The sequence below is a fragment of the Sminthopsis crassicaudata genome, chromosome 3 (genome assembly GCF_048593235.1).
Source record: "Sminthopsis crassicaudata isolate SCR6 chromosome 3, ASM4859323v1, whole genome shotgun sequence".
NCBI lineage: Eukaryota > Metazoa > Chordata > Mammalia > Dasyuromorphia > Dasyuridae > Sminthopsis > Sminthopsis crassicaudata.
In genome coordinates, this window is record NC_133619.1 from 607219696 (window position 1) to 607246116 (window position 26421).

The 26421-nt window shown below is 40.6% G+C and overlaps 1 protein-coding gene across 1 annotated transcript in view; it reads left to right on the top strand.

Annotated features, from left to right (window-relative positions):
- MYOM3 (myomesin 3) overlaps positions 1-26421 on the top strand; it is a 77651-nt gene that overhangs the window by 44315 nt on the left and 6915 nt on the right. The window contains exons 21-32 of the mRNA XM_074305849.1: positions 59-173; positions 1307-1463; positions 5532-5641; positions 9206-9250; positions 9536-9672; positions 10250-10394; positions 12126-12185; positions 13256-13323; positions 15725-15835; positions 18680-18767; positions 19519-19557; positions 26173-26281. Coding sequence (XP_074161950.1) covers positions 59-173; positions 1307-1463; positions 5532-5641; positions 9206-9250; positions 9536-9672; positions 10250-10394; positions 12126-12185; positions 13256-13323; positions 15725-15835; positions 18680-18767; positions 19519-19557; positions 26173-26281 — 1184 coding nt within the window. The remainder of the gene's footprint in view (positions 1-58; positions 174-1306; positions 1464-5531; positions 5642-9205; positions 9251-9535; positions 9673-10249; positions 10395-12125; positions 12186-13255; positions 13324-15724; positions 15836-18679; positions 18768-19518; positions 19558-26172; positions 26282-26421) is intronic.

A 26421-nucleotide genomic window follows, 5' to 3' on the forward strand; every position in this document is an offset into this window, starting at 1 on the left:
CTGGGAATGGAGTATTGATTCTCTGCTGTTGGTGATGGCCCTTTCTTGGTCTCCCCAGGTTTCAGATTTGGAACCAGGAAAAAGTTACAAGTTTCAGGTGCAGGCTGTGAATTCAGCTGGGACAGGACAGCCATCTTTGCCCTCTGATCCTGTATTGATGGAAGATAAACCAGGTAAGAGGTCCTAGAAAATAGTATATTAAGGGAGGAGTGATCAAGACTGGGAAGGTCATTACCTGAAGCACACTGAGGCCATTGTCAAGGTCCCCCTTCTCTCTTGTTCCACTCTATATACTTCTTCCCTCTCTGTTCCCTTTCTTTTTCCACTCTGACACACCATCTCCTAATTTTCCCCTCACCCCCACCTTCTCCTTCTAAAACCCATATTTTCCTCTCCATGTTCACTTTTGGAATTGTCTACAGCCCATGTTTGGCTAATCTGGCTTCTCTTTCTCCCCCATCCTCTGGGTCCTTCTCTTTGCCTCAATTTCCCCATCTGTAAGAAAAGGAGTTGGATTAGCTGACCTCTGAGGTCCTTTGCAGCTCTAAATCTATGAGTTCATTACCCTATTCCATATTCTGAGATGTCTTCCAGCTCTAATATTCTAAGTTCCTCTACCCCTGCCTTAACAAAGTCTATGTTTTATGACCCTTCCCAGATCTGATGTTTGAAGCTTCCTTCTAACTCTGACATTCCATGTTCTAAGGTCTACCCCCCTTTACCCTCAGATCTGACCCTCTATATTGTAAAGCCCCATCCACATGGGAAATTCTGAGGTTATTCTGATGTTCTAAGACTCCTTCCAGCTCTAACATTCTAGGATCCTTCCTATCCTGACATTACCTGTTATAAATAAGAAGTTATCTCTGACCATCTGTGTTCTAAAGTCCCTTACATCTCGGACATCCAGTACCCTGTCCAAGTGTGATATTCTGGGTTCTAAACTTCCTCTGACAATACGTTCTCTGTGTCTCCTTCCAACTCTTCCATTCTGTACAAAGGAGTACTGAGTCTCCTTCCCTCTCTCATGCTCTCTGCCTCTCTTTCCCTCAGCAAAGCTGAATACAGAAAGCATTGCACTGGAAATCAGGCTGAGTACTACTACTGACTTTACCAGTGACTTTAAGGAAGTTCTTTTGTCTTTGAGAGGGAAGGAGGTCCTAGTCTTTTTACCTTTATTCCTTCTGGTGTGAGGTCCCAGCTGTTGTACACAAGCAGTCCCTGAGAGAATGAAGGCTAGCTAGTGTGGGGACCTAGCACCGCTCTCAGGCTCCAGGTATTACTGAACTGTTGTGTCTTTCCTCAGATGCCAGGGAAATCAAGATTGGCGTGGATAAAGAAGGCTCTGTTTTCATGGCTTTTGAGGCTCCAGAGGCTCCAGATTCCTCCGAGTTTGAATGGGCAAAGGATTATGAGGGTCCTCCAGACCCACAGAGAGTCACAGTGAAAGATGACGTTTGCAGGTATATGGGGGAATAACTCACCCATCAGCTGTTTTTCACTACCCTGTGGGGTAAAGAGCAGCACCATGGCATCTAGAGAACCAGGGTTTAGTCCCAGCTCTGTCACAGCTCAGCTGGGTGACTTTGGGCAAATGTCTCATCCCCATAAAATAAGAAAATTGTATTACATGATCTAATAATAGAGCTTCCAGCACTAACATCTTTTATTCTAAGGGCCCTCCCGGCTCTGACCTCCTGGGTTCTAAGGCCCTCCCAGTTCTGACCTCCTGGGTTCTAAGGGCCCTCCCAGTTCTGACATCCTGGGTTCTAAGGGCCCTCCCGGCTCTGACCTCCCGGGTTCTAAGGGCCCTCCCAGCTCTGACCTCCCGGGTTCTAAGGGTCCTCCCAGCTCTGACCTCCTGGGTTCTAAGGGCCCTCCCAGCTCTGACCTCCCAGGTTCTAAGGGCCCTCCCAGCTCTGACCTCCCGGGTTCTAAGGGCCCTCCCAGCTCTGACCTCCTGGGTTCTAAGGGTCCTCCCAGCTCTGACATCCTGGGTTCTAAGGGCCCTCCCAGCTCTGACCTCCTGGGTTCTAAGGGCCCTCCCAGCCCTGACCTCCTGGGTTCTAAGGGCCCTCCCAGCTCTGACCTCCTGGGTTCTAAGGGCCCTCCCAGCCCTGACCTTCTGGGTTCTAAGGGCCCTCCCAGCTCTGACCTCCTGGGTTCTAAGGGCCCTATGCCAAGAACCCTAGATATTAAAACATCCTATATTCTAAATATAATATATATTATACATAATATTATATAAATATAATATATGACACTAACATTCAACATTCTAAAGGACTTCTCAGACCTGTCAGTCTATGTTTTCAGGTACCTTTGAGCTCTAAAAGCCTCTATCTTAAGATCCCTTTCAGCTCTAGTATTCTATGTTCTTGAGTGTTTTCTATTGCTTCTAGACTTTCCCTTCCAAAGACACAAAGTGACTTGGGAAAAAACCTGGGTTTATCCAAACCTTTACTTAGGCTCTGCAGCTCTGTATAAAAGCTAGACTGCACAGCTCAAATCCTACATATGGAACAGTGGTCCATAACATTAAGCCATGTTATCCTCTCTTCCCTCACCCGGATGCTCAGGAGATTAGGTTAGCTCCTCCCCTACTTCTTCCCAGCTGATCCAGCAGTCCAGATATCCTGCCTGAACTGTTCTTTCTCATCACCCCATAGCCATCAGCTCAGATTAGCACAATCCTGTCTCCCTCTGTCTTTGGGATAAAACGTGTTTATGTAAGGACTGTTCATCCTTGCTCTCCCAGGAGAGGCAGTAGCTACAATTTCTCCTCATTATTGATCTTTGCCTCCTTTCTTTTTGAGTCTATCCCATTTCCCACCTGCCAGTCATCTGCCCTTAGAATATAGAAACATCTCCTAGCAAACAAAGGCCAGGGAGGAAATGGAAGAGTCACCCTTCCTGACCCTTTTAGGCCATCAGAAGCATCATCAGACTGCTTCCTAAAACTGAAACCTGCCACTTCCCCATCACCCAAGCCCAAGCTGACACCTTCTAGCCCTGCTCTTGTACTATCCTAAGATCTCTTCTGGTGAATTAACAATATTTTATGTTCTGAGGTCCCTTCCAGTCCAAACCATTCTATTAGAGGCCGGGGGATCCCAGGGTAGAGAGAGCTGATTTCAACGTGAGAGGACACAAGTTCCAGTCCTTCCTCAAACACTTCTTTTACATGTGTCCTGAGGCATAAAATTTCTCTGGGTCTCAGTTTCCTCATTTGTAACATTGAGAGTGGGAGTTGGAACTGAATGAGATGAACTCTAAGGTCACTACCAGGTCTAATTCTAAGATCTCTTCCAACACTTCTATTCTAAGTTCTTTTCCAGCCTTCCTATTTTCTGTTGTAAAGCCCTTTCCATCTCTGACTGACTGTCCTGGGATTTTATTATTTGTTCTTACTCAAACAAGCCTTTTTTATTTTGTCTGTCCAGTTCTGGGCACAGCACAAAGAACAAGGAGAGAAATGGAAAAATCCAATCTTGACATTTATGTCATTTATTGAGTTCCCATTGTATGCAGATCCTCACACTAAGCTCTGGGAAGGTGGGGAGGACAGGGTCCCTGTTCTCCAGAGTGTTCATCCCAGTGTATTAAATACAGGGAAATATGGCACAATCCTCCATGCCAGAACAATCATGGAGGGCAGAAGATCAGAGATCCCAAGTGGACAGAGAATTAAAGAATCATTCTAAGGCTAATGTCCCTAACTGCAAGGCCCTAACCTTTCACCTAAGGATGAAATATCCCAACTACAAGGAAAACACGTCTGAGTCACCTTTGTGGGAACAGAGCATCAGGGTCACATGTTGCCCTACCTAGTTTGTGACTGCCTACTCATGGGGATCTTCAGGGCACCCTCAGCCCCACCTGTCCTTCCGAAGTGCTGCCTTCTTCCTCTTTCGATGAAGTCTGACATCCCCACCCCAAACATTACTCTGAACTTCCCTGTTAATAATAATGAACAACATAGTCCAGGCTTCCAGAAAGCCCTTGCTGATATATTTCCTTCTTTGACCCTGAGAGTGATTTCCAGGGGGACATTCCCAATGGAGAATTTTCCTCTGCAGATCAGCACCTTTTCTTAGAAGCTCGACAAAGACCCCGACAGGTTAAGTCACTTACCCAGATTCACAGTCAAAAGGGTCAATGGCATAATTCAAACTCAGGTCCCTCTGCCTTCAAACCACCTCTATTCACTGCACTCCTCTGAGACAGTAAAAAAAGAGCAACAGTCATCCTCACTTTTCTATGGGAAAGATAAGGCAGGGAACACAGACTTGTTAAGCATCTACTGGGCAGTGCGCCAAGTACTTTGCAAATATGATCTCATTTGATCTTCACAATGACTCTGTGAGGTGGGTTCCATTATTAACCTCATTTTATAGTTGAGGAAACAGAAGCAGCAAAGGGATTTGCCCAGGCTTTCACAGCTAGTAAATGTCTGAGGCTCCGATTTAATCTCACATCTGACTCCAGGTCCAGTGTTCTGTTCACTATGGTGCCACCTAGCTGCCACTTTATAATTTGTTAAAAAAACAAAACAAAAAAAACAAAACAAAAACCCTTTTCTTCCTCCTTCTCTCCCTTCCTTCTTCCCTCCCTCCCTCCCTCCTTTTCTTCCTTCCTTCCTTCCTCCCTCCCTCCCTCCCTTCCTTCCCTACCTCCTTCCTTCCTTCCTTCCTTCCTTCCTCCCTTCCTCCCTCCCTTCTTTCCTCCCTTCCTCCCTTCTTTCCTTCCTTCCTTCCTTCCTTCCTTCCTTCCTTCCTTCCTTCCTTCCTTCCTTCCTTCCTTCCTTCCTTCCTTCCTTCATCCCTTCCTTCCTTCTTTCCTTCCTTCCTCCCTTCTTCCTTCCTCATATCAATTATATTATGCAAAACATTTCCATATTCATCTTATTTCCAAAAAAGAAAGAAAAATAAAGAAAGTGAGATCATTATACTTCAGTTTGTACTCAGCGTTCATCAGTTTTCTTTTTCTGGAAGTGGACAGCATTTTATCATGAGTCTTTTGAAATTGTTTTGGATAATTATATTGGTAAGAATAATCAGGACTTTCACAGCTGATCATCATTACCACGTTGCTATTACTATGGACAATGATTTCTCGGTTCTTCTCACTTCACTTTGCATCATTCCATATCAGTCTTCCCATGTTTTTCCTCAAAATTTCTTATAGCACAGTAGTACTCTGTCATAATCATGTTTTAGTTTATAAAAACACATTTCATGCATTATCTCACTGTCCCAATCTCCTTGTTTTGTAGATGAGGAATTGAACGCTAGAGAGAGGAAAGGATTTGCTAGGGGTCCTCTGATAAGTTGGAAAGCCAAAGATTAAATCTAACTCCCCCAGTTCCAGTCAGCACAGTTTCCTCTTTACCACACTGTCTTCATGACTTTGTGAGGTCACCTAAAATGCCTCTAGATCCAGGTGAGGGGAGTGGGATGTGTTTGAAAATCCAGGGAAATGATCTTCTGGACATCCAAGAACCTAACACAGAGTCTCCTATTCCCTTCTAGTTCCAAGATTATACTGAAAGAACCAAGCAAAGAGGACCTGGGAACCTATTCAGTGACGGTCACAGACGTGGATGAAGACATTTCAGCAAGTCATACTCTGACCGAGGAAGGTAAACTGCTCCCAGCACAGTGTAGGGTAGTGGAAAGGACTCTGACCTAGTGCTTGATGCTTTGTGTGTACAGTGGACAGAGTGTTGGGATAAGGGTCAGAAAGATTGATCTTTTTGAGTTCAAATCTGACTTAGACACTTCCTAGCTGTATGATCCTGAGCAAGTGACTTAACCCTGTTTGCCTCAGTTTCCTCATTTGTAAAATCAGACAGAGAAGGAAATGATAAAGTGTTCTAGTATCTTTGCCAAGAAAACCCCAAAAGGGTCATGAAGAGGTGGACGTGACTGAAAAATGACTGAACAAATTCCCCCATTAGACTGTGAGCTCCTTGAAAGCAGCGACTGTCTTATGCTTTCTTTGTATTTCCACTACTTAGCATAGAATCTGACATAAAATAGAGTCCTTAATAAATGCTAGTTGACTGACTGGAATCCCTATGACCATAGGCAAGTCACTTTCCTGAATTGTCTATGAAATCAGAGAGTGGGACTCGACCGTTAAGATTCCTTCCTATTCTAACGTTATGTGATTTTATGAGAAAACAATCAACATTCAGTCTCAAAGACTCACAGATCCCCTTTGCTGCAGCTCTCTCTATTACAGTCATTCTGGAAGACAGGAAACATAGGTTCTAATTGCTCCGTGTGCAAATCATGTCACCACTCTAAGCCTCAGTGAGTAATGAAATAAAAATAATGTAATATAAGTAATGAAAAGAAATAAGTACTTACTATGCTCAAAGTACTATGTCATTATTACTAAGTGCTGGGAATATAAATACAAGGAAAAAGAAAAATAGTCCCTGTCCTCAAGGAGCTTACATTCTAAAGAGGTTAAGATGTTTTAAAAGCTAAAAAGTGAGGGAAGTAGGAAAAGGAGAAGGAAAGAGAAGCTTTAGAAGTACAAAGGAAATCGGCAATAGGACTGGGAGGAGGATGAAGGCAGCCCAGTCCTTCTACAAAACGGAAACTCCAGGAAGAACTCACCAAGACCATGTAGAAGATTATTCCATGGGGAAGGCCTTGGGTGCAATAGGCTGGATGAGGAGGTCTCAGGCACTCAGGGAAATTCCTGGATGAGCCAGCCATAGTAAGAGCATGGTTTAGATGTCCAAAGGCCAGGAGGAAAATGCAGTATAATACTTGGCCAGACTCTTTTTCTGGCTGTGATAAGGATTCCTGGAAAGTCTGACATTATATTACTAAAGGCAAAGACGTAATTAAACATTTGTGTACCTGAGGCACGAGGGAGGTCAGAGATGTGGCTACTAGGATAGAGGATGTGCATCCCCAGAGTACCATCAGATTAATATGAGACTTAAAGAACTAGCCACTGAGAAGGATATTGGAAAAGGGAAGATGAGAAGAAAGGCTCAGTCATTAGAGGAAAGAAGCATCTTCTGCATGTCAGCACCTTCTAAATTTTAGCAGCCCTGGGCAAAAGCCCAACCAAGTCATCTTAGTTGGGTAAAGGGATACATAGTGAATTTTTAGGAAAAAATAGTGATGACTAAGGGTTACTATAGTTTTATCCAGAATCATTCATACCAAACTAGTGACCTGGTTTTTTTGTTTTTGTTTTTGTTTTTGTTTTGTTTTTGACAGAATAACCTGATTTGTAGATAAGATAGATGGCATAGATATTTTATTTTTCAGCAAAATACTTAGCAAAATTCTTCACGCTATTTTTATTGACAATAAGGAGATATTTGGACTCAAGTATAACAAGGTGAAGTAAATTCAGAAGTGGTTGAATGGCCATATTCAAAGAACAGTCATTAGTGGATCAATGTCAACTTTTAAGGTCTTTAGGGAAGTGCCCCAGGGATCTAATCTTGATCTTAATATTTTTATCATTGACTTGAATAAGACATAGATGACATCAGTATGACTCAAAAATGGAAGGTCCTGCTGACATGCTGGATGATAGAATATGAATTTTAAAATGCTCTTGCGACTAATACATTGGACCAAATCCAATCACACAAAGTTAAGTAGCTATCAATGTAAGTTCTACATTTGAAAGAGATCTATAATAACAACAGTGAACCTTTATATAGATTTACCAAGTGCCAGGCACTGTGCTAAGCACTTTGCAAATATTATCTTATTTGTCCCTCACAACAACCCTGTGGGGCAGGGGCAACATTTTACAGAGGAGGAAATTGAGGGAGTCAGGGATTAAGTGACTTGCCTAGGTTAATTTTTGTTATTGTTTAGTTATTTTCACTTGGCATGTTCCCATGTGGGTTTTTCTTGGCAAAGATGGAATAGTTTGCCATCTCTTTCTCCAGCTTATTTTATAGTTGAGGAAACTGAAAAAAATAATGGGATCATATAGGAAAAAAAGATGCTTGATCCCAGAAGACAGAACAAAGAGTTATAGAAATTGTAAAGGAGTGCATTTAAGTAGGTAGAACTACTGCAAAGTGGAACAAGCTTCTTCAGACCAGTCCTCACCCCGTTTCCCCTTCCCAAATGTGAGTGTCCAAGATAGATGTACAGTAGAGAGAGGTTTTGTTCAAGTAGTAGTCTGAACCAAATGGACTCTGATGTTTTTTTTTCAATTCTGAGATTCTATGAAGATCAAACAAGAGCACAGAATTACAGAACTAACTAGTCCATACCTTGAAGACTGTCTCATCCAATTATATTATTTCACAGATGAGAAAACAAAGGGTCTGAGAAATATAATGACTTGCTTAAAGTTATACAGGTTCAGAACTTGTATTTGGACCTAAATTTACATCAAATCCCAAATTCTTTCCATTTAATAAAATTTACAAACATTTACTAAGTGTTTTACCAGATACTGCTAAGAGCCTGAGTAACAAATTCAAACAAAAAGAAAGCTAGTCCCTATCCTCAAGGAGCTTACATTTTTTTCTTTTTATTTCCCCAGTTACATATAAATAACTTTTTTGATTATACACATATATTCATTTTTTACATATTTCCATATGAATCATGTTGGGTGAAAAAAAATCAGAACAAAAGGGGAAAATTACAAGATGAAAAAAACAGAAGGAATAAAAATGTGAACCTGGCATGTGTTGATTTATATTCAGTCCCCACAGTTCTCTCTCTGGATGCAGATGGTATTTTCCATCCAAAGCTTACATTCTAATGAGGGAAGACAACACTTAAAAAGAAAGCTAAAAAGGGCAGGGTGGAGAAGATATAGAGCAGAGAAGTTTCCCTTGAGGGGAGGATGGTAGAGAAAATCCAAAGAATCAGAAATGGAGCTTGGAGAGGCCTTATGCATATGAAGGTATTTGATAAACTCTAGGCCATCATGCCCTACCTGAGGCTTAGAGAACATCTCATGTGGGATGGTATTTGGGTTGTTGACTTATGCCTTCAAGTGGCAGCCAGGTGGCACACTGGACAGAGCACTAGCCCTAAAGTCAAGAGGACCTGAGTTCAAATCTGCTCTCAGACACTTAATACTTCCTGGCTGTGTGACCCTGGGCAAATCACTTAACCCCAATTGCCTCAGCAAAAAAATTAAAAAGTGACTTATATCTTCAATTTATTCTCCCCCTTATTCTTCCCTGCTCTAGAACTGGACAAGCTGAAGAAACTGAGTCATGAGATCAAAAATCCAGGTGAGTATATAAAGTCATGATGTAGAATTATCCAGCCCAGTCCTCAAAAAAAAAAAAAAGATGTCCTAGGCAAAGATATCATTGGAACTGGTTCTGAAATTGAGAGCCCTGGTCTGGAGTTCAGAATTCTAAACTTAGAAGTGACACCCAAGACCATTTTAATTATTGAATAAGGATGAACTCAAAGGTGTTATCAAAGTGATAAGGAAGGAGGAATAGAAGAAGAAACAGAGAGGGAAGGAATGATAGAGCCAAATGAACATGTCCTTTCTTTCTGTTTCCTAGTGATTAAGCTGATATCAGGTTGGAACATTGACATCCTCGAACATGGAGAGGTTCGACTGTGGCTGGAGGTTGAAAAATTATCTCCTGCAGCTGAGCTGCATTTAATCTTCAATAATAAAGAGCTCATCAGCTCTCCAGTAAGTGTGTTCCCCTCCCACTGAGACCCTCGCTCCTTAATTCCCTTTGTTTCCTGAACTTTCACTTTCAGAGCTCAGCACAGAAGCAGTGAAGAATAACAGAAACCATCCTAGAACAAGAATCAGAGGACCTGGATTGGTTGAATTTTTTTGTGTGATTTGGAGGGATGAGAAATCTACTTAATATATACAGTAGTTTGACAGTTATCATGCAATGTTTTGAAGTTTTTATTCTGGAATAGTTGTTAAATAACTCAATACATGTATTGAACAAACTATAAACGACTGGGAGCAGGACCAAATATTTTGGGTTTGTGTCCCTAGCACCCAGGACAGTTCCCTGCATGTAGCAAGTGCTTAATAAATGTTAAATTGGGCATGCTAGAAACTGGACTGAAGATCTTACACATTATCTAGTTCAACCTTTTGTTTAAAAAAAAAAAAATTAAGGAAACCGAAGCTCATGAGGGTTAAGTATCTTACCCAAAATCAACTTATAAATGACAGAAACAGGACTTAAGTCCAGTTCTTTGACTTCCTTTGCAATCCTTTATCCTCTCTGTTTTATTTTTTCCAGTCACACAAAATCAATTTTGATAGAGAAAAGGGACTTGTGGAACTGACTATTGATAACTTCTCTGATGAAGACATGGGAACGTACACAGCTCAGCTCCAGGATGGAAAAGCTAAGAACCAGATCACACTGGCCCTGGTTGATGATGGTAAGTAAAAGCAGATACATTACCATTTGACTTTTTGCAGGGATTACTCTTGAAGAAGAGGAAATGTCTACAAAACTTCCTTCTTCAACAATCCCTGAGACAAGTTCTGCCTCCCAGGCATCCTTTCTGGTCCCCACGTCATTCTTCCTCGTCATCCAGGCCAGCTTCCCACACCTGGGTACCCTCTCCTTACCACACGCCAATTACCATTCTACTCTTCCACGAAATTTCTCTGAGCAAGGCTGCCCATGAAAAATTGTGATGGAGGAAAAATTAAATTCCTCCCCTCCCCAAAGCCTCTAAGGTGCTGGATGATTACTGAAGTGATAATTAACAACTGAAGCATTGCTGAAAACCACAGTTAGCTGAGAACTAATGTATTAACTGATAAGTGAATAACCAGGTGTATCATCTGTCAACTATAATACATTAGCTGATGAGCAATCAATCAATTATCTAGTAAGAGTCCGGCATGTACCTGGCTTTGTGCCAGGGATACTAAGCAGTCCTTTGTCTTCATAGTGTCTGTACCCCAGGCTACCAGCAATCATCTTGACATTTGTCTTGCCATGGACTTCTATGATTCTGGAAGAGAGAGTGAGGCTGATGGTTTTGCAGAGCTCTGTCTCACTTAAATCCAATTGAGAGCAAGTCAAGACATGATTTGCATGATGTTATTGGTCCTCTTTGAGAATAAAGATCATCATCAACAACAATATTTTATGGGAAGATAACTTGTACTCCTATAAATATATACAAAATTTATATTAAATAAATACCAGGAAATTTGGGTGGGGGGTAGGATATCAACTGATAATATGAATACAATAAAGGTAGGAGAGGTAGAGTATGTAAAATTGGAGAGTGAAGGGAATTTAGGTTCTAGAAAACAAATTTCACAATTCTATGGCACTCAGGGATCTGAGAGGTAACTAGGTGGTACAGTGAATAGAAATCTGGTCCTGGAGACTGAAAGACTTGTGTTCAAATCCTACTCCAGATTCTCACAAGCTGTATGACTCAATTTATGGCTCAATTTCTTCATCTGTAAAATGGGGATGATAATAGTGTCTAATTGATTACATGGATAAAATAGGATATTTATAAAGTGTTTTGCAAATCTTAAAACCATTTGTACATACTAGGGATGATGATGATGATGATGATGATGATGATGATGATGATGATGATGATGATACTGGCTCCCCTGTAGAGCTGTCCCTTCATAAAGCAAATGGGATGTCTCCAAGAGGAAATAACCTCCTATTTCCTCAAATGCTGGGTGGTTTTTCAATGAGTCAGATTGGGAATAAGGAATAAAGAATCTGTGGATTCAATTGATGCTTAAAAATCCCCCAAAACATGAGACACACACCTATGCATTCAGCCTACACCATCACCCTAGCAAAGATTAGGACCTGCTTCTCCCCCTTCCACACTTTCTCCCTCAGGATTTAAGTGGATTTCACCCAGGAAGATTCCTGTGATTGTTCAGTATTCCTTCCAGGAAAATTCCTGCTCAGATCAAAGATTCAGTTCAGATCCAATCAACAAGTCCTTCTTATATACTTACTTTGTGCCAGACTCAGCCTACAAAGTTCTACCCTCAGGGAGCTTGAAGCCCGTCTTCTGATTTAGAATATTGATTGCAATCATGTTGTCTGTTACTCCTAACCTTGATAAGGTCTCCCAAATTGGCTAATGACATTCCCCTCTATCTGGCTTTTACAGATTTTGATAAACTTCTGAGGGCTTCAGCTGCTAAACGGAGAGACTGGAAGAGAAAACAAGGTAAGGGCACCCAGGTAGCCCTTGGGTGATGTAATTTTTTGGACCCCTGAAAGCCATCTACTGAGTCACAGAGGGTTTCACATCTGGATCTTTGAAGGGAATATCCACACCAAAGAAATCACTTATCTGTTGAAGAACATATTTTCATACTTAATATTTTAGAGGAAAACTATCACTGGAACTTAAATTTTACATCCTGAAAACTACCAGAATTCTATGGAACACTGGTTGGAAAAAGCTGACATATGTTATCATTCCAATCAGAAGACTTGGGTCCAAATACCACTTCTGATACTTATTGGTTTTGAAGTCTTAAACAAATGGATTAACTTTTCTGGGACTCAGTTTCCTCACCTATAAAAAAGGGTTGATCTACATGGCCTCTGAAGTCCCTTTTAATTTTAGATTTATGGTCCTATGATATCCTTAATATAATCATTATTCCATTCTTTTCTTTGATACTATTAAAAATAATAATATATCAACAAATATTTTTTCAACAAGTATTTAAGTATTTAATATATGCTAGATACCATGCCAAGTACTAAAGATACAAAGAAAAGATAGAATTAATCCTTGCCTTCAAGAAACTTATAGGCTATTGGGGAAGATAGTATGTACATAAATAGATCTAAATAAATAAATACATTCAAGGTTACCTGAGAGGGGAGGACACTGGGTCTGGAAGAACCAGAAAAGGCCTTCTGCCAAAAAAATGGCATTTGAGTTGAGTCTTGAAAGAAGCCATGGTGATTACAACAATGGTAATGATAGTCAATGAATAGTTACTGAGCATCAAGTTTGTGTTATTAAACTTGAGAAAGAATTCAATTCAATACAGTTCTATTCAGCAATCTATCACACAATTACTTTTTAAATTTCTTGTGTGGACTTTAATCCTTAGTGGTTCCAGAGCCCAGTGTCCCTCAACAAAGTAAAAGATTAAAATTAAGATAAGGGTGATATGTGGGCACTAAAAACAGAGGCCAACCAAGGGTGATTTGTGCCAAGTAGGCAATACTTTTTCAGCTCTAATGAACATGGGTGGGTGGGTATGTTTGCATTGGCAGGTCCCTATTTTCTGGAATTTTTGCAGTGGAAAGTCACTGAAGAATGTGAAGTGCATTTGACTTGCAAGGCAAGTATGATACTTTTATCCCTCATCTTTTCTTTTCTGACTTCACGGTGGAAGACAAAGCTCTTCCCCAACCAAACCCAATGAACCTTCTTGATGTCTCTCAATTAGGAAGTCTACTATGTATTTTTTCCCAGGACAAGAATTGAGTTCTGACACTCTATAGTCCAATCTGAAAAATAGTCCAAACTGGCCTGGCTGAATCTGACTTCCCTGGTGGGATGACTGGTGGGTAGAAGGGAAGAAAGGAATCCATTTTTAAAGACTGATTTTTCCATCTTATGGGAGGAGAGAAATAATTTATATGTTCACAGGAGAAAGAATATATCTGTATGACCTTGGAGTGGAAGAAATTCCTCCAGGAATGTGGGCTAGTTCCATTATAAGGAAAGTGGGTGTTCCTGAAATGAAAATGAAGAACATGGGTTGGCTCCAGGGAAAATTGATAAATATATATATATATATATATATATATATATATATATATATATATATATATATATATATATATATAATTATTATTAGAGGCATGATGGGATATAAGCCACGCTAACTGGGAAGAAGAGGCAGCCTAGAATCAGGAAGACCCAAGTTCAAGTTCAGCCTCAGACATTTCCTAGTTTTCACTTAACTTCTGATTACCTGACAAAATGGATAAATGGATCCTCTGGAGAAGGGAATGGTAACTCAAACCAGTATCTTTGATAAGAAAACGCTAAATAGAACTGTGAAGGGTTGGACATGACAGAAATAAGTGAACAACAACAACAGTTGGGGAAAGTAGATAGAGCAGTGGGCTTGGAATCAAGAAGACTCATTTTCATGAGTTCAAGTCCATCCTCAGATACCTATTAACTGGATGATTCTGGATAAGGCAAATCACCTAACCCTACTTCCCTTAGTTTCCTCATGAGCTGGAGAAGGAAATGGCAAGTCTTTACCGAAGATTTAGGCAAGACACAAAGAATCAGACTAAAATGACTCAAAAACAACCAAAATTTGAGAGAAGAAAGGTCCCATTATAAGGCAGAAGGGATTCTTAAGCACAAAAGGGGAAGTAATCAATATAAGTGGGAAAGGAGAAGAATTATTTAAACGTATTGGGATTTCCCTGAATATGATGAAGTGTTACCCTAGGTAAACTCAAGTATATAACTTGTAGGAGGACTTCTCCAAAAGGTAATGAAGCAAAATAGACCCCAAGATGAGGAAGTTGAGGGATAATTTGTCATTTCCCAAGAGGAGAAAAGCAGCAAGTTACAATTTCTTTGGACCTCAGTTTCTCTATCTATAAATGGGATTAATAATACCTGTAAAAGGAGTTTTCTCGTAATGGAGTTCCCTATACCAGTAAAATCATAGATTCATTCCGTATCAGTCTCTATCCCTATCAGTACTACCTCACAGATATAATGTACAGAGATAATATAAAGAAGCATTTGCAAAACCTTAAACCAGATCTCATTGCTAGCCCCTCCCTAAAGAAATGGTTGGGAGGAAACTGCCCTGTGAACCCAGAAACTTTCTAAGCCTCTTGAGGACAGGAACAGTCTCATTTTTGCTTTTGCATCATCAGCACCTTGGCCAGCGACTGACCCAAAGTAAACACTTGAGTGTAGGCTGATTTGTTGTTTGATTAATTTAACTGATTCTAAACTACAGTCTAAAACAGGCTTAAGTTCTTAAACCAGAATTCACAGACTCTCTAGGGAACTCCTGGATAGGTTTTGGGGGATCTGTGAACTTGGATGGGAGAAAATGTCTGACAAATATAGCATTTCCTTGAATTAAATATGCATACACATATACATAAACACACATGTGTATATATACACACATGTATATATATGTATTTTTGTATGTATGATTCTGAGTCCATAACTTTCACCAGACTGCCAAAGTGGGAGGAAGGAAAAAGTTAAGAACTGTTTGCTGATTTCGAAGTGTCTTTTGACTAAATTCCTCATATGGAAAACAACAAATATTTTTAAAATCCAGGTACAGATACTTGGGAATTTGAGGTTGTGGAACCAGGCCTGGGAATGGCCTCTGCACTCCCAGCCCAGTAAAGATAGGGAGATTTGGTCCTTTTTTAAAAAATGTACTAGGACTGTGAACTCTAAGAGACATGAGTGGTCTGGGCCCCACTCCCAAAGGAGTTTGTGGCATTGCCTAGCAGCCAAAATCCAACCACAAAAGAGGGCAGCACAGAGCAGGGTGTGTTAAAAACCAGATGAATCCATCAAACAAAGGAGAATTGGCTTTCTTTTGTCCTGTTCTTAAAAACCAAGAGCAGGGAATAATATAGTGGTTAGTGGGGTTTTCCCTATAAAACAAGAAAAGAAACAACTTGTTTGAAGGGAAATTCTCACTCCTATTTCCTGAACTTTCTCTCATTCCCCAGGTAACAAATACCAAGAAAGAATCCAAATTTAAGTGGTTCTTTCAGAAGAAGGAGAATTCAGATGGCCAGTACAATGCGGAGACAGGGGCTGGCCTTCTAGTGATTCCAAAGGTAAACATGGTACCAGGGAGTCGGGGCTAGGGTGATGGGCATGAGAATACTGGCAAAGGGATGAATCAAGAGAAGCAGGTTAGGTAAAGTGACATCACCTGGTTCTAATCCCTGCTGTGCTTGTGTGTCCTTGAAAAAGTCATTTTCGTTTTTCTAGGTCATAGTTTTCTCCTCTGTTAAAATGAAGTGTTCAGTCTAATTTGTCACTAAGAATTGTATGTTTTCAGGTCCCTCCCAGATCTAACATCCTGTGTCCCTCCCCTCCAGCTCTGCCATCCTGTGTTCTAAGGGACCTCCCACCTCTGCCATCCTGTCTTCTAAGGGGCCTCCCATCTCTGCCATCCTGTGTTCTAAGGGGCCTCCCACCTCTGCCATCCTGTATTCTAAGGGCCCTCCCAGCTCTGCCATCCTGGGTTCTAAGGACCCCCCCAGCTCTGACATCCTGGGTTCTAAGGGCCCCCCCAGCTCTGACATCCTGTGTTCTAAGGGTTTCCGGTTCTGATATTCTAAACCTTGATACCAGGATCAAGTAACTTGATGATCCTTATATGACTCTAGAATTGAAAGCTGATCACATTTAGGAAGTTCCCCCTTCTAAGCCTCCCTGTGGCTTTCAAAGAATCTCACTGGTGGACATCTGTTAGGAAATAAATATTCTTCCTCTTGTAGAAAAAAATGAAAGAAAAAAATTTTTTGCTTTACTACAGCAGACTTCTCTCTTGCAAGGGAGTTGAGTAAACATGGCAATTATGAAGGGGAGGAAAATGGCCATGAATCTTCCCCCTTCATCCTGATCCTTGTTCTTTGTGATGAGTCAGCTGTCCAGGAGTGTGGAATGTTTTCCTTAGCTGGTAGGGAGCTCCACAGAGCCTGGAACAGAGATAAGGAGTTCTGAGAGAGGAAAAAGCCTTTCTCAAAGCTAAGAGTCTCTCTGGCCTGTATCTCACACCCTCCCCTTCTCCCACCAAAATGAATCCCAGGCTCCTTACCCAGCAGCTCCCATCACCCTCTCAGAGGCCTGCTCAGCAGACACTGCCTGGATTTAAACTCCTGGTCTTTCTTCTTACTATCTATGTGATCATTTAAATGTCTTTCCTTTCTTAAGCCTCATTTTCCCCTTCTATCAAATGAGGAGGTAGGAGGAAGTCACTCCAAAAATCCCTTCTTGTCCAAAATCCTGTGACAACTTCAACAGTTCCCCTTCCATCCCCTGAAGGTTTCTAAATCGGGACTGTGAGGATAGATGGGGAGCTATAGTGAAAGTCACTGACTTAAAAAAAGCTCAGTTCTTTGTTTTTCTAAATTCTGAGGATGGAGATATAAATTTGGGCTCTAGAGCAAATTGTGACAAGAACTTCTGTGAACTTGCAAAATAAATAGCAACACACCCTGTGTGTCCTTGATGGAATGTGCAGCTAGAGTCCCAGCTGTGATGACCTTGCAGCCAGCCAGCCCCACAGGAAAGCCCTAAGAGAGCTGGACCCCAAGCCCACAGGGGGCTTAAAACTTGGAATCTGAGTCTGTGCCATACAGGAATTTTTCTAGACTGGGAATTTAATCCCCTTCTACTCCCCCCAAAATGATGTGGTACAGGGTGGGTGATGTTTCAAGGTGTTAGAGGAAATGTCTGTATGTTTGTTTTGCCATACCTTCGAAAGAAACACTCCTTTGTTAAAACTTTCAAAGTAAAAAAAAAGGGGGGGGAGAGGTCCTTAGTTGACTGGCTGGTTGTAAACCATAAAATCGGCATGTCTGAGCTGGAAGAGACCTTAGAGCTCTTGTAGTTTGTCCCCACCCCCACAGTTTTGCAGCCTGGGTAACTGGGTCCTAGAGAAGGAAACCAACTTGTCCACCACTGGGGATGCTGTTTCTGCTGGAGCTGCTGACGTCTGCTTGGTCTCTTCCCTTAGGCCCTCTGGGCCCCCTGCCCTCAATTTCTTGGAGTCATTTGTTGAACATATCTTCCCTGACTAGCACCCAAAGAGAAACTGTGGGTTCAGGAACGGAATGGGAGGCAAGGGGGGAAATAAAGGTTAGAAATGAAGCAAAAGAGAAAAATAACTATAGAACAAACATCTAGGAGAGATGAGCAAACAGCCCTGGAGTTCAGTAAAGATAGGAGTTACTCTCTATGGAAAAGATCACTGAAGGTTTCACTCCTAAAGCAAAGATGTGGTCCGTCACATCACTTTCTCAGTCAAAAATCATCAGTGACTCCCTATTGCCTCAAGAATACTAACAAATTCCTCAGCCTGACATTTGAGACCCTTTCACCATTAGGATCCTACTCAGTTTTCCAGACATCAAGTAAACATTAAAGAATTTTCAAAAAAAGAAAAGAAAAGAAAAGAAAAAGTTTAAAAAAATTTAAAATAAAGAAAAAGAATTTTCATCAAGCTAGGAGTGCCATATTGTATAGTCTGGAGGCAGAAAAACCTGCCTCAGATACTTACTAGCTGTGTGACCCTGGGCAAGTCACTTAGCAAACATTTAATCTGCACCCACTATGTGCAAGTGGGAAGGAATTTCCTGGCCCGGGGGTTCCCTATATGACTGAAGTTACAGGCCCTATCCTAATCTTGATGTTGAGTAAGAGTGGAACTGGTTTTTACGTATTGGGTCTTGAAGGATTCCAGACAGTAGAATTGGGGAGAAAGGTATTCTAATAGAGAGTTGGCAGGGGGCCTAAATAGGAGGGGATGAGTTGCCCGATTTGTCTGGAGCACAGGATACCTTCTGGGCAGAGAGGACCAGGAAGGGAGAAGGGTCACCAGTTCCTTGGAGCCTTGAATGCCAAATTTCCATTTTCCTCTCTCTCATACATCTTCTCAACGCTTCTACCAGATGTCCAAAAAAGACCAGGGCACGTACAGGGCTGCGATTTCGGATGACCGAGGGGAAGATGACACCATCCTTGACCTCACAGATGAAGGTGAGCACTCTGAGTCCAAGTAGAAATAGGGTCCCCTCCCAAGATAAAACTCTCTCTGTCCCCAGCTGCCCTTTCTGGGGTTATTTCCTCCTTCCCCTCTCTCCAAGCCTTCCCATAACCCGATAGTCTCCCCTGTAACCCTACAAAGGACACAGCAGCAGACATGTGCACACCCAGAGTTCCCCTCCCCATGGAGAGGCCCACCCAAGCATTCCCAATTGGGCCTCACTAGCTAGAGATGACTAGCAAAGTGCCTGACACGTAGTAGGCACTTGATAAATGTTTGCTGATTGACTGGTGCAGTCAACAGAGTGCTAGAAGCCCCCTTCGACCATCCAGGACCCTTAAAACTCCCAGTGAAAATGCTGGTACAATCAATACTCCCCTTGTTAAAGCTTCCACCTCCCCAGCCTCATGCCCACCATACCCCCAGAGCTAGGGTCAGGAATCCTGGTACCCGGGACAAATTCAATGGGGCAGAGATAGATTTACTGTGCTACACAGAATACCACCAAAGGGAAGAAATGTGCCCTTCTCCCATTTTGGCTCCCTGGGACTAAGCCTTAGTCACCCCACCCTAGGTACAGGTTCAGCTTACCATATCCCAGTTTCTTGATACTTGTCCCACCTCAGTGAAAGCACACATATCCATACTATATATAGATAGATAATAATCACAAAATAATTTCTCCGCAATGACCTCTCACCATGAGAGACACATCTGTGACCTCTCTGTCTCTCTCCTGTGTAGCATATGATGCCGTCCTTAAGGAGCTCTGCAGGATCGGCGGTAAGTACCACCTCCTGTGTGAACCCTGCTAGGAACTTAACGGTACATGTGGAACCCCACCTTCTGCCCCTGATGCTGGGCTGCACTTCTACACACAGTGGACAGACCAGCCTCAAGCCCTATGGCAGCACTGCACCGATAAACATAGAGGACTCAGGGGTAACCCCCATGTGAAATCATTTTTATGATGAGCCTGGATTTATCAGTGTAATAATGTCCCTAAATTGGCTATGAATATCCCTGGTCTGTTGTTTACACACTAGGCTAATTGCTAAGGGGAAGCTAGGACTAGAATAGATAACAAACTTGATTTGAAGTCAGGAAGCCCCGAGTTCAACTGATATATCACTATGTGACTTGATCTTCTCATCTGAAAAATGGGAATAATTATATCTACTTCCTAGAGTGACTCTGAAGCTGAAATGAAAATGTCTGTAATGTATTATGCAAACCTTAAAGCACTATATTGTTGTTCTATTGCCTCTGTCGTAGCCAACTCTGTGACCACATTGGGGTTTTCTTAGCAGAGATACTTGAGTGGTTTGCCATTTCATTCTCTAATTCATTCTATCTATGAGGAAACTGAGGCAAACAGGGTTAAATGACCTGCCCAAGGTCACATAGTTAGTAACTGCCTGAGACTAGATTTGAACTCAGATCTTCCTGATTCTGGGTCTGACACACTATTCACTGCTCCACCTAGTGGCCTAAAATATATGTATTTTGTAATGTAATGTGTAGTGTAATATGTGTGTGTGTGTGTGTGTATACAGAGTTTTCTAAAATTTACAGCTGAAAAGAGCCCACATACTTAACCATCTTTTTGTATAAAAACAGAGGCTCAGTGACAGATATGGAAATATGCTTAGAAAAATTGCACATGTTTAATCTATATTGAATTCCTACTATCTAGGGAGGAAGAAAAATTTGAAACACAAGAGTTTGCAAAGGTGAATGTTGGAGACTTATTTGGAAAATAAAAAGTCATTAAAAAAAAAAACAACCCTGAGGCTCAGAAGGAGGGAGTGATTTGTCAGAATGTGAAGCCAAGGCAGAATTCTCGAATCACAGAATTTGAGAGTTGGAAGGAGCCTCTGGCCTAGTCAGGGATGTGCTGGTTCCAAGTCCTACTCATCAGAGAGCTTGTTAAATATTCAATGTGAATGTTTGCACCTCAGAAATCCGCAAATGCTAGAAATGAGGGCTTGCTTTATTGTTTTGTTGATTTCTAGACTTAAGAAAATACCAGAGAAAAATGTCAGTAATGTAGATTAGTTTAGATGTGTATCATGCTTACAGTTGTTTTTTTTTTGGAGAGCCAGTTGTTGAACATTTGCCAGCATACCCCTGATTCTGACCAATACCCAAGAAGGAATCCCCTCTGTAGAAGGTTGGAACTCTGAAAAAGTATATTTAAATCTAAGACAGCAGGGAACTTAAGGCTAAGCACCTACTCTCAACCTCAATTTCCTCATCTATAAAATGAGGAGATTAGACTACACATCCTCTAAATTAAATCTCTGACCCTCTGACTCTTCCTCTGGACACTCACTTCCTAAAATATCACATGTCAAGCTGAGGGCAATCACTCCGATGTATTCTGATCCTAATAGTGGATAGTGGGACCACCATCTCCTTGGTCCTGGATGCTACACAACTCAATACAGCACAAGATTACACTTGCTTTCTTAGCTGTTCTATCCCATTATAGATTCATTCTGAGCTTGTGGACCTCTGGAAACCTCAGATCTTTTCTCCAGAATAACTGTCTTTTAGCCCTCATCTTGTATTGGTGAAGCTAATTTTTGAATCCAAGTATAAGATCTTTAATTCATCTCTCTTAAATTTCATTTCATTAGGCTCAGTCCCATATTTTACTCTCTATACCACACAGCTTTGGGAGTAAGGAGGTAGGGAGAGACAAAGAGACAGAGAAACAGACTTGAGTCAGCTGTTTATCTTTCCTGGGCTTCATTATATTCATTTCTAAAATGAGTGTTGAGGTTCAAATAGTTTGGGTTGCAGACCAGTGTCTCAAAAGAATTTGCAGGTTCAAACCCATCTCCAAGCCAAGGGACAAAGTTGATTATAATTGTAATGCCGATTGAAACGGGCTAAGTTCCAAAAGTTTAGCAGAGAACTAGGAGAAAGAAGATAATTTTATAAGGTAAAGTTAGAGACCAGAGCTTCATGTTACTTATTTGCTAATTTTAATGGCTTACAGGTAGATTTGAGGGGTGATCCATTCACTATTGTCTCAGAACTTGGCTATTACTGACAAACAGATTGTTTATCTGACAGTCAGCAATGCATATAGGACTATACTATAATATTCCTGTTGTAATATAGCTTCCAGGGCAGACAACAATAATTTTAAGATCCCCTGATCTTGAGCGGCTTCTGTTCTAACTGTCAATGATTCTAAATCTTCTGGCTTTGGAGTCTGATCCTGTGGCCCTCTGATCTAAGAATGCTATTGTTCTGTCAATGATTATAAAAATCTTCTGGCCCAGGAATATAATAATATCTCTTCCCTTAAATTTTAGGGAAGATATATTAGTGATCCTGAGACTCTCTATTGTTCTGACAAGCTGTGGATGATTTCTCGTCTTCTGGCTTTAGAATAGTCCTACAAACACTACTGTCGGTTAGTCAGTGATAACCAAATTCTGGAGACCACTCCTTGGTTCTATCCCTTAGGCCATAAAGTTAGCATATCTGTGACATCGAAGATCTAGATAAATGTGTCTCCTTGCTTCTGTTTCTTTGCTAAATTCTTTTGGAACCTAGACCTCTTTAATTGGAGTTACAATTACAATAAACTTTGCCCCTTGACTTGGAGATGAGTTCAAGCCTGCAAATTCTTTGAGACACCTCGAAGTACTGGTCAGTGACCCCCAATCTTTTGAGGTCCCTTCCCAACTCAACATTCCTAAGGCCAGGAGACTTTAGCATCACTAACAGACAGATTGTTAGAACAATAATATCTTAAGATCAGAGGGTCTCAAGATTATTGCTATATCTTCCTTAAAATCATAGGAAGATTTATAGAAATAAATAAATATATATTTTTATAGAAGATTGGAACTCTGGAGAAGTATACTTGAAACAAGATGTTAACTCAGTGGAATTGATGAGATGATGGTTCTCTAGTTCACATACATACTTAGTACTTAGCATGGTGATGTAATGGTTCTCTAAGTTCACACATAATCAGTAGGCACTAATGATAATTACAATAAGGTATATAAGGGCTAAGAAGGACTGGAAGAGGGACATTCTATCTTTGACCAGCCTCCTGGTGGCTCTCCTGCCTCCTACACTAAGATCAAGGCTGGTCCTGAAGACCTCCAGAAAGCTATCCCAGACATTACAAATTATTATATTCCTATGGGCAGAAGACTTCAGGATTACTGATATATTTCCCCTAGAAACTTCACCCCATGCACCCTATCAAGGGTACTGAACTTGCTCCAATTCAGTTTAACTTAAGGATCATTTGTTTCATGCCCCTAAGGTTCCTTCCAGTTTCATTGGTCTAGAAGTCTGTGATTCTATGGATGAGAATTGAGTTCTTGCAAATATTTGTTAAATGGCTGTCCTGTGCAAGGTTCTCTGTGTGAAGTTCTGGAATGTCAGTTACCCAGCCAAAGATGGAATGAGGCAAAAGCACCCGCTGGACCAGAATCACTATCAAAAGAGTTGATCTACAAATATTGACTGCTTACCTTCTATTTGCCGAGCACTCAGTAGTGGGAATGGGAAGATGTTCATAAAAATAGAAATGACTCCCATAGCACTTTGATAACCCCAAGCAATGCCCTCTGGGTAATCAGGACAGGGAAGAATGAATTTCACTGAGCTATTGATGAGGGCACTGCCTCCATAGAGGCATCTAGAGGATTGTGCTAAATTATAGGTATTGTCATCTAGGAAAAATACTGAGAAACTGGGAAGGGAATTGACTAAGAGAGCAACCAGGATAAGGAGGGGCTTCCAGCTCATTCATTCAGTGAGAAACACTGGAAATAATCAAGGAGGTTTAGCCTGAAAAAGAAGAATTAGGAGAGACATATTATCTGGCTTCAGTTAGTTGAAGGACTACCATTTACACTAGGGTCGCTTCCCTTTTTTAGTGTCACAGACCCCTTTGTAAAGCCTTTAGACACTTTCATAGAATGTGTGTGTGTGTGTTTTTTTAATTCATAACTGAAGGAAATGCTAACTTTCAGATAGAGGCTAGTGAAAATAAAGATATAATTGAAATTACATATGAACTCTTATGGATCAATGGATCCCAGGTTAAGAACTTTCTAATATATAAAACAAAATTACCAATGTAACGGGAATATATTTGTTGTAGTAGCCCCAGAGGGTAGAAATGGGGGCAGCAGCTGGATTTGCAAAAAGGTTAATTCAGGCTTCAGTCAGTGAATTTATTAAGCATTTATTAAATGGCACCAAGCCCTGTGCTAAACTCATGCAAAAACAAAACTGACATAGTCCTTGTTCCACAGCCACTTTCTGTCTGGGGAGATAATATGTACATATAAATATATGCACAAAATTGGTATAAAACAATTTTGAGAGGAAGGCACTAGGATCTGGGAATGTTGGGGAAAACTTCAAGTAGAAGGTAGGACCTAAGGAGAATATTGAAGAAAACAGGCTTTCAGAGAGGTAGCAGGAAGGAGAAAGCACATCCCAAGACTGGCAGACAGCCTGTGCAAAAGCACAAGAATACAGAAAAAGGAAATGGAACACATTATAGATAGAACAGTAAGTCTAGTCTGGCTGAACTTCCAGACTAGAAAGGGAAATCATAATAATAATGTTGGAAAGGTAAGCTGAGATGCCAGGATTTTAAAAGCCAGACAGAGAAGTAAGGGAATCTCTAGGTCAAAGGATATGGGCATTCTAGTAATTTTATTTGCATAATTTCAAATGATTTTTTAATTTTTTAAATTTAATTATAGTTTTTATTTACCAGATATATGCATGGGTAATTTTTCAGCATTGCCAATTGCCAAACCTTTTGTTCCAATTTTTTCCCTCCTCCCCCCCTCCCATGGCAGGTTGATCAATACATGTTAAATATGTTAAAGTATAAAGTAAATACAATCTATGTATACATGCCCAAACAGTTGTTTTGCTGTACAAAAAGAATTGGACTTTGAAATAGTGCAAATTAACCAGTGAATGAAATCCAAAATGCAGGCGGGTAAAATTAGAGGGACTGGGAATTCTATGTAGTGGTTCATAGTCATCTCCCAGAGTTCTTTCGCTGGGTGTAGCTGGTTCAGTTCATTAGCTCTATTGGAACTAACCAAATGACTTTTTTAAATGGTTGTACTGATCCATTCCAGTGATTGTGTAGTTTCACCAACAATGCATATAGAGTGCCCACAGCCCCTCCAATATTGATTAACCTCATACTTTGTCATCTTTGCCCATTTGAAATCTCAGGATTGTTTTGATATGAATTTTTATTATAATTAGCAATTTGGAACATTCTTCCATATGGCTGTTAACAGTCAGTCCTTCTTTTTATGAGAACTATTTGCTCACATCCTTTGACTACTTGTTTACTGCGGAATGGCTTTGGAGGTAATTGATGAGAAGAAAGTTCTTATATAAATATTTATTAGCAACACTTTGGGAGACAATAAAGAATTGGAGACAGAGTAAACACCCATCAACTGGAGAATGTCCAAACAAACTGAATAAAATGGAATATTACTGTGCTATAAAAAAATGCTGAATTTGGTTGAATGTAGAAAAAACATGAGAAAATCTACATGAACTGATGCAAAGTAAGCAGTGCCAAGAACATGATTACACATTATCAAGGTGAAATACTTAGAAAGGGCTAAATTCTCTCTATAGCTACAGTCAGGGATCATGGGGTAGAATGGTCTTCCATTCTAGAACTAGCACTAGAGCATTCCAGCAGAAGAACATGCAACTATTTACATTGTGTACAGTAAGAAAAACTACAAAAAAAAAAAAAAAAAAAAAAAAAAAAAAAAAAAAAAAAAAAAAAAAAACCTGAAGGTGAAGTACAAAATTATAAAGAACAAGCATGGCTTGAAAAAAAAAAAAAAAAAAGGTATGAGCAGATACCTATTCATGGGGTATGCTGGTAAATATTTAAAAGCTGACTCTCCAAAAGGTTGTAGATATATTTTAAAATTCAATCTCAGTCTTTACATTTTCTCCATCACTTTCTTAAGTGTAGACAGTCAAAGTGTAGACAGACAAAACAATAAATTAAGCTCTAAATAGATGATTTATAAAGTGTAAATGTTCACAAAGAAAATCTAAAAATCAGTTCTCTGCAGCCAATCTGATCTTCAGCACATCCTGTGGAAGAGGTGATACTATCTGACAAGTACTATCCATTGCCCATATTCTCAAACTCTTTTTGATGCATTTATCAATTTTACTAAGGTTTTTCCTCTTCTTTTTCTCTTTTTTTTTTTGTCTTAAAAATATTATTTGTTATTTGCAATAACTGTCTGGTTTGTGTAGGAGAAGGGATACTAGGGAAATTTTTTTTTAATGTATTTAAAGTGAAAACAATGTGTGGAAAACTAATTCTGTTTTTCCCATCAGCCCTTTCTGCTACTCCACTGAAAATCCAGGGAACTGAAGAAGGCATCCGGATCTTCAGCAAAGTGAAGTTCTATGATATAGACTACATGAAGACCTCGTGGTACCACAAGTATGCCCTTCCCCTTAGAAGTGGAGAGAAGAAGCTCCTCTCCCATTCCACTCCATCCCTGACTGGGGCTATAGGGAGAACACAGCCCCTTCCAAGTGTTTCCCCTTAGTAAGCTGAAAAGGAGAATAGACAAGAGGCCA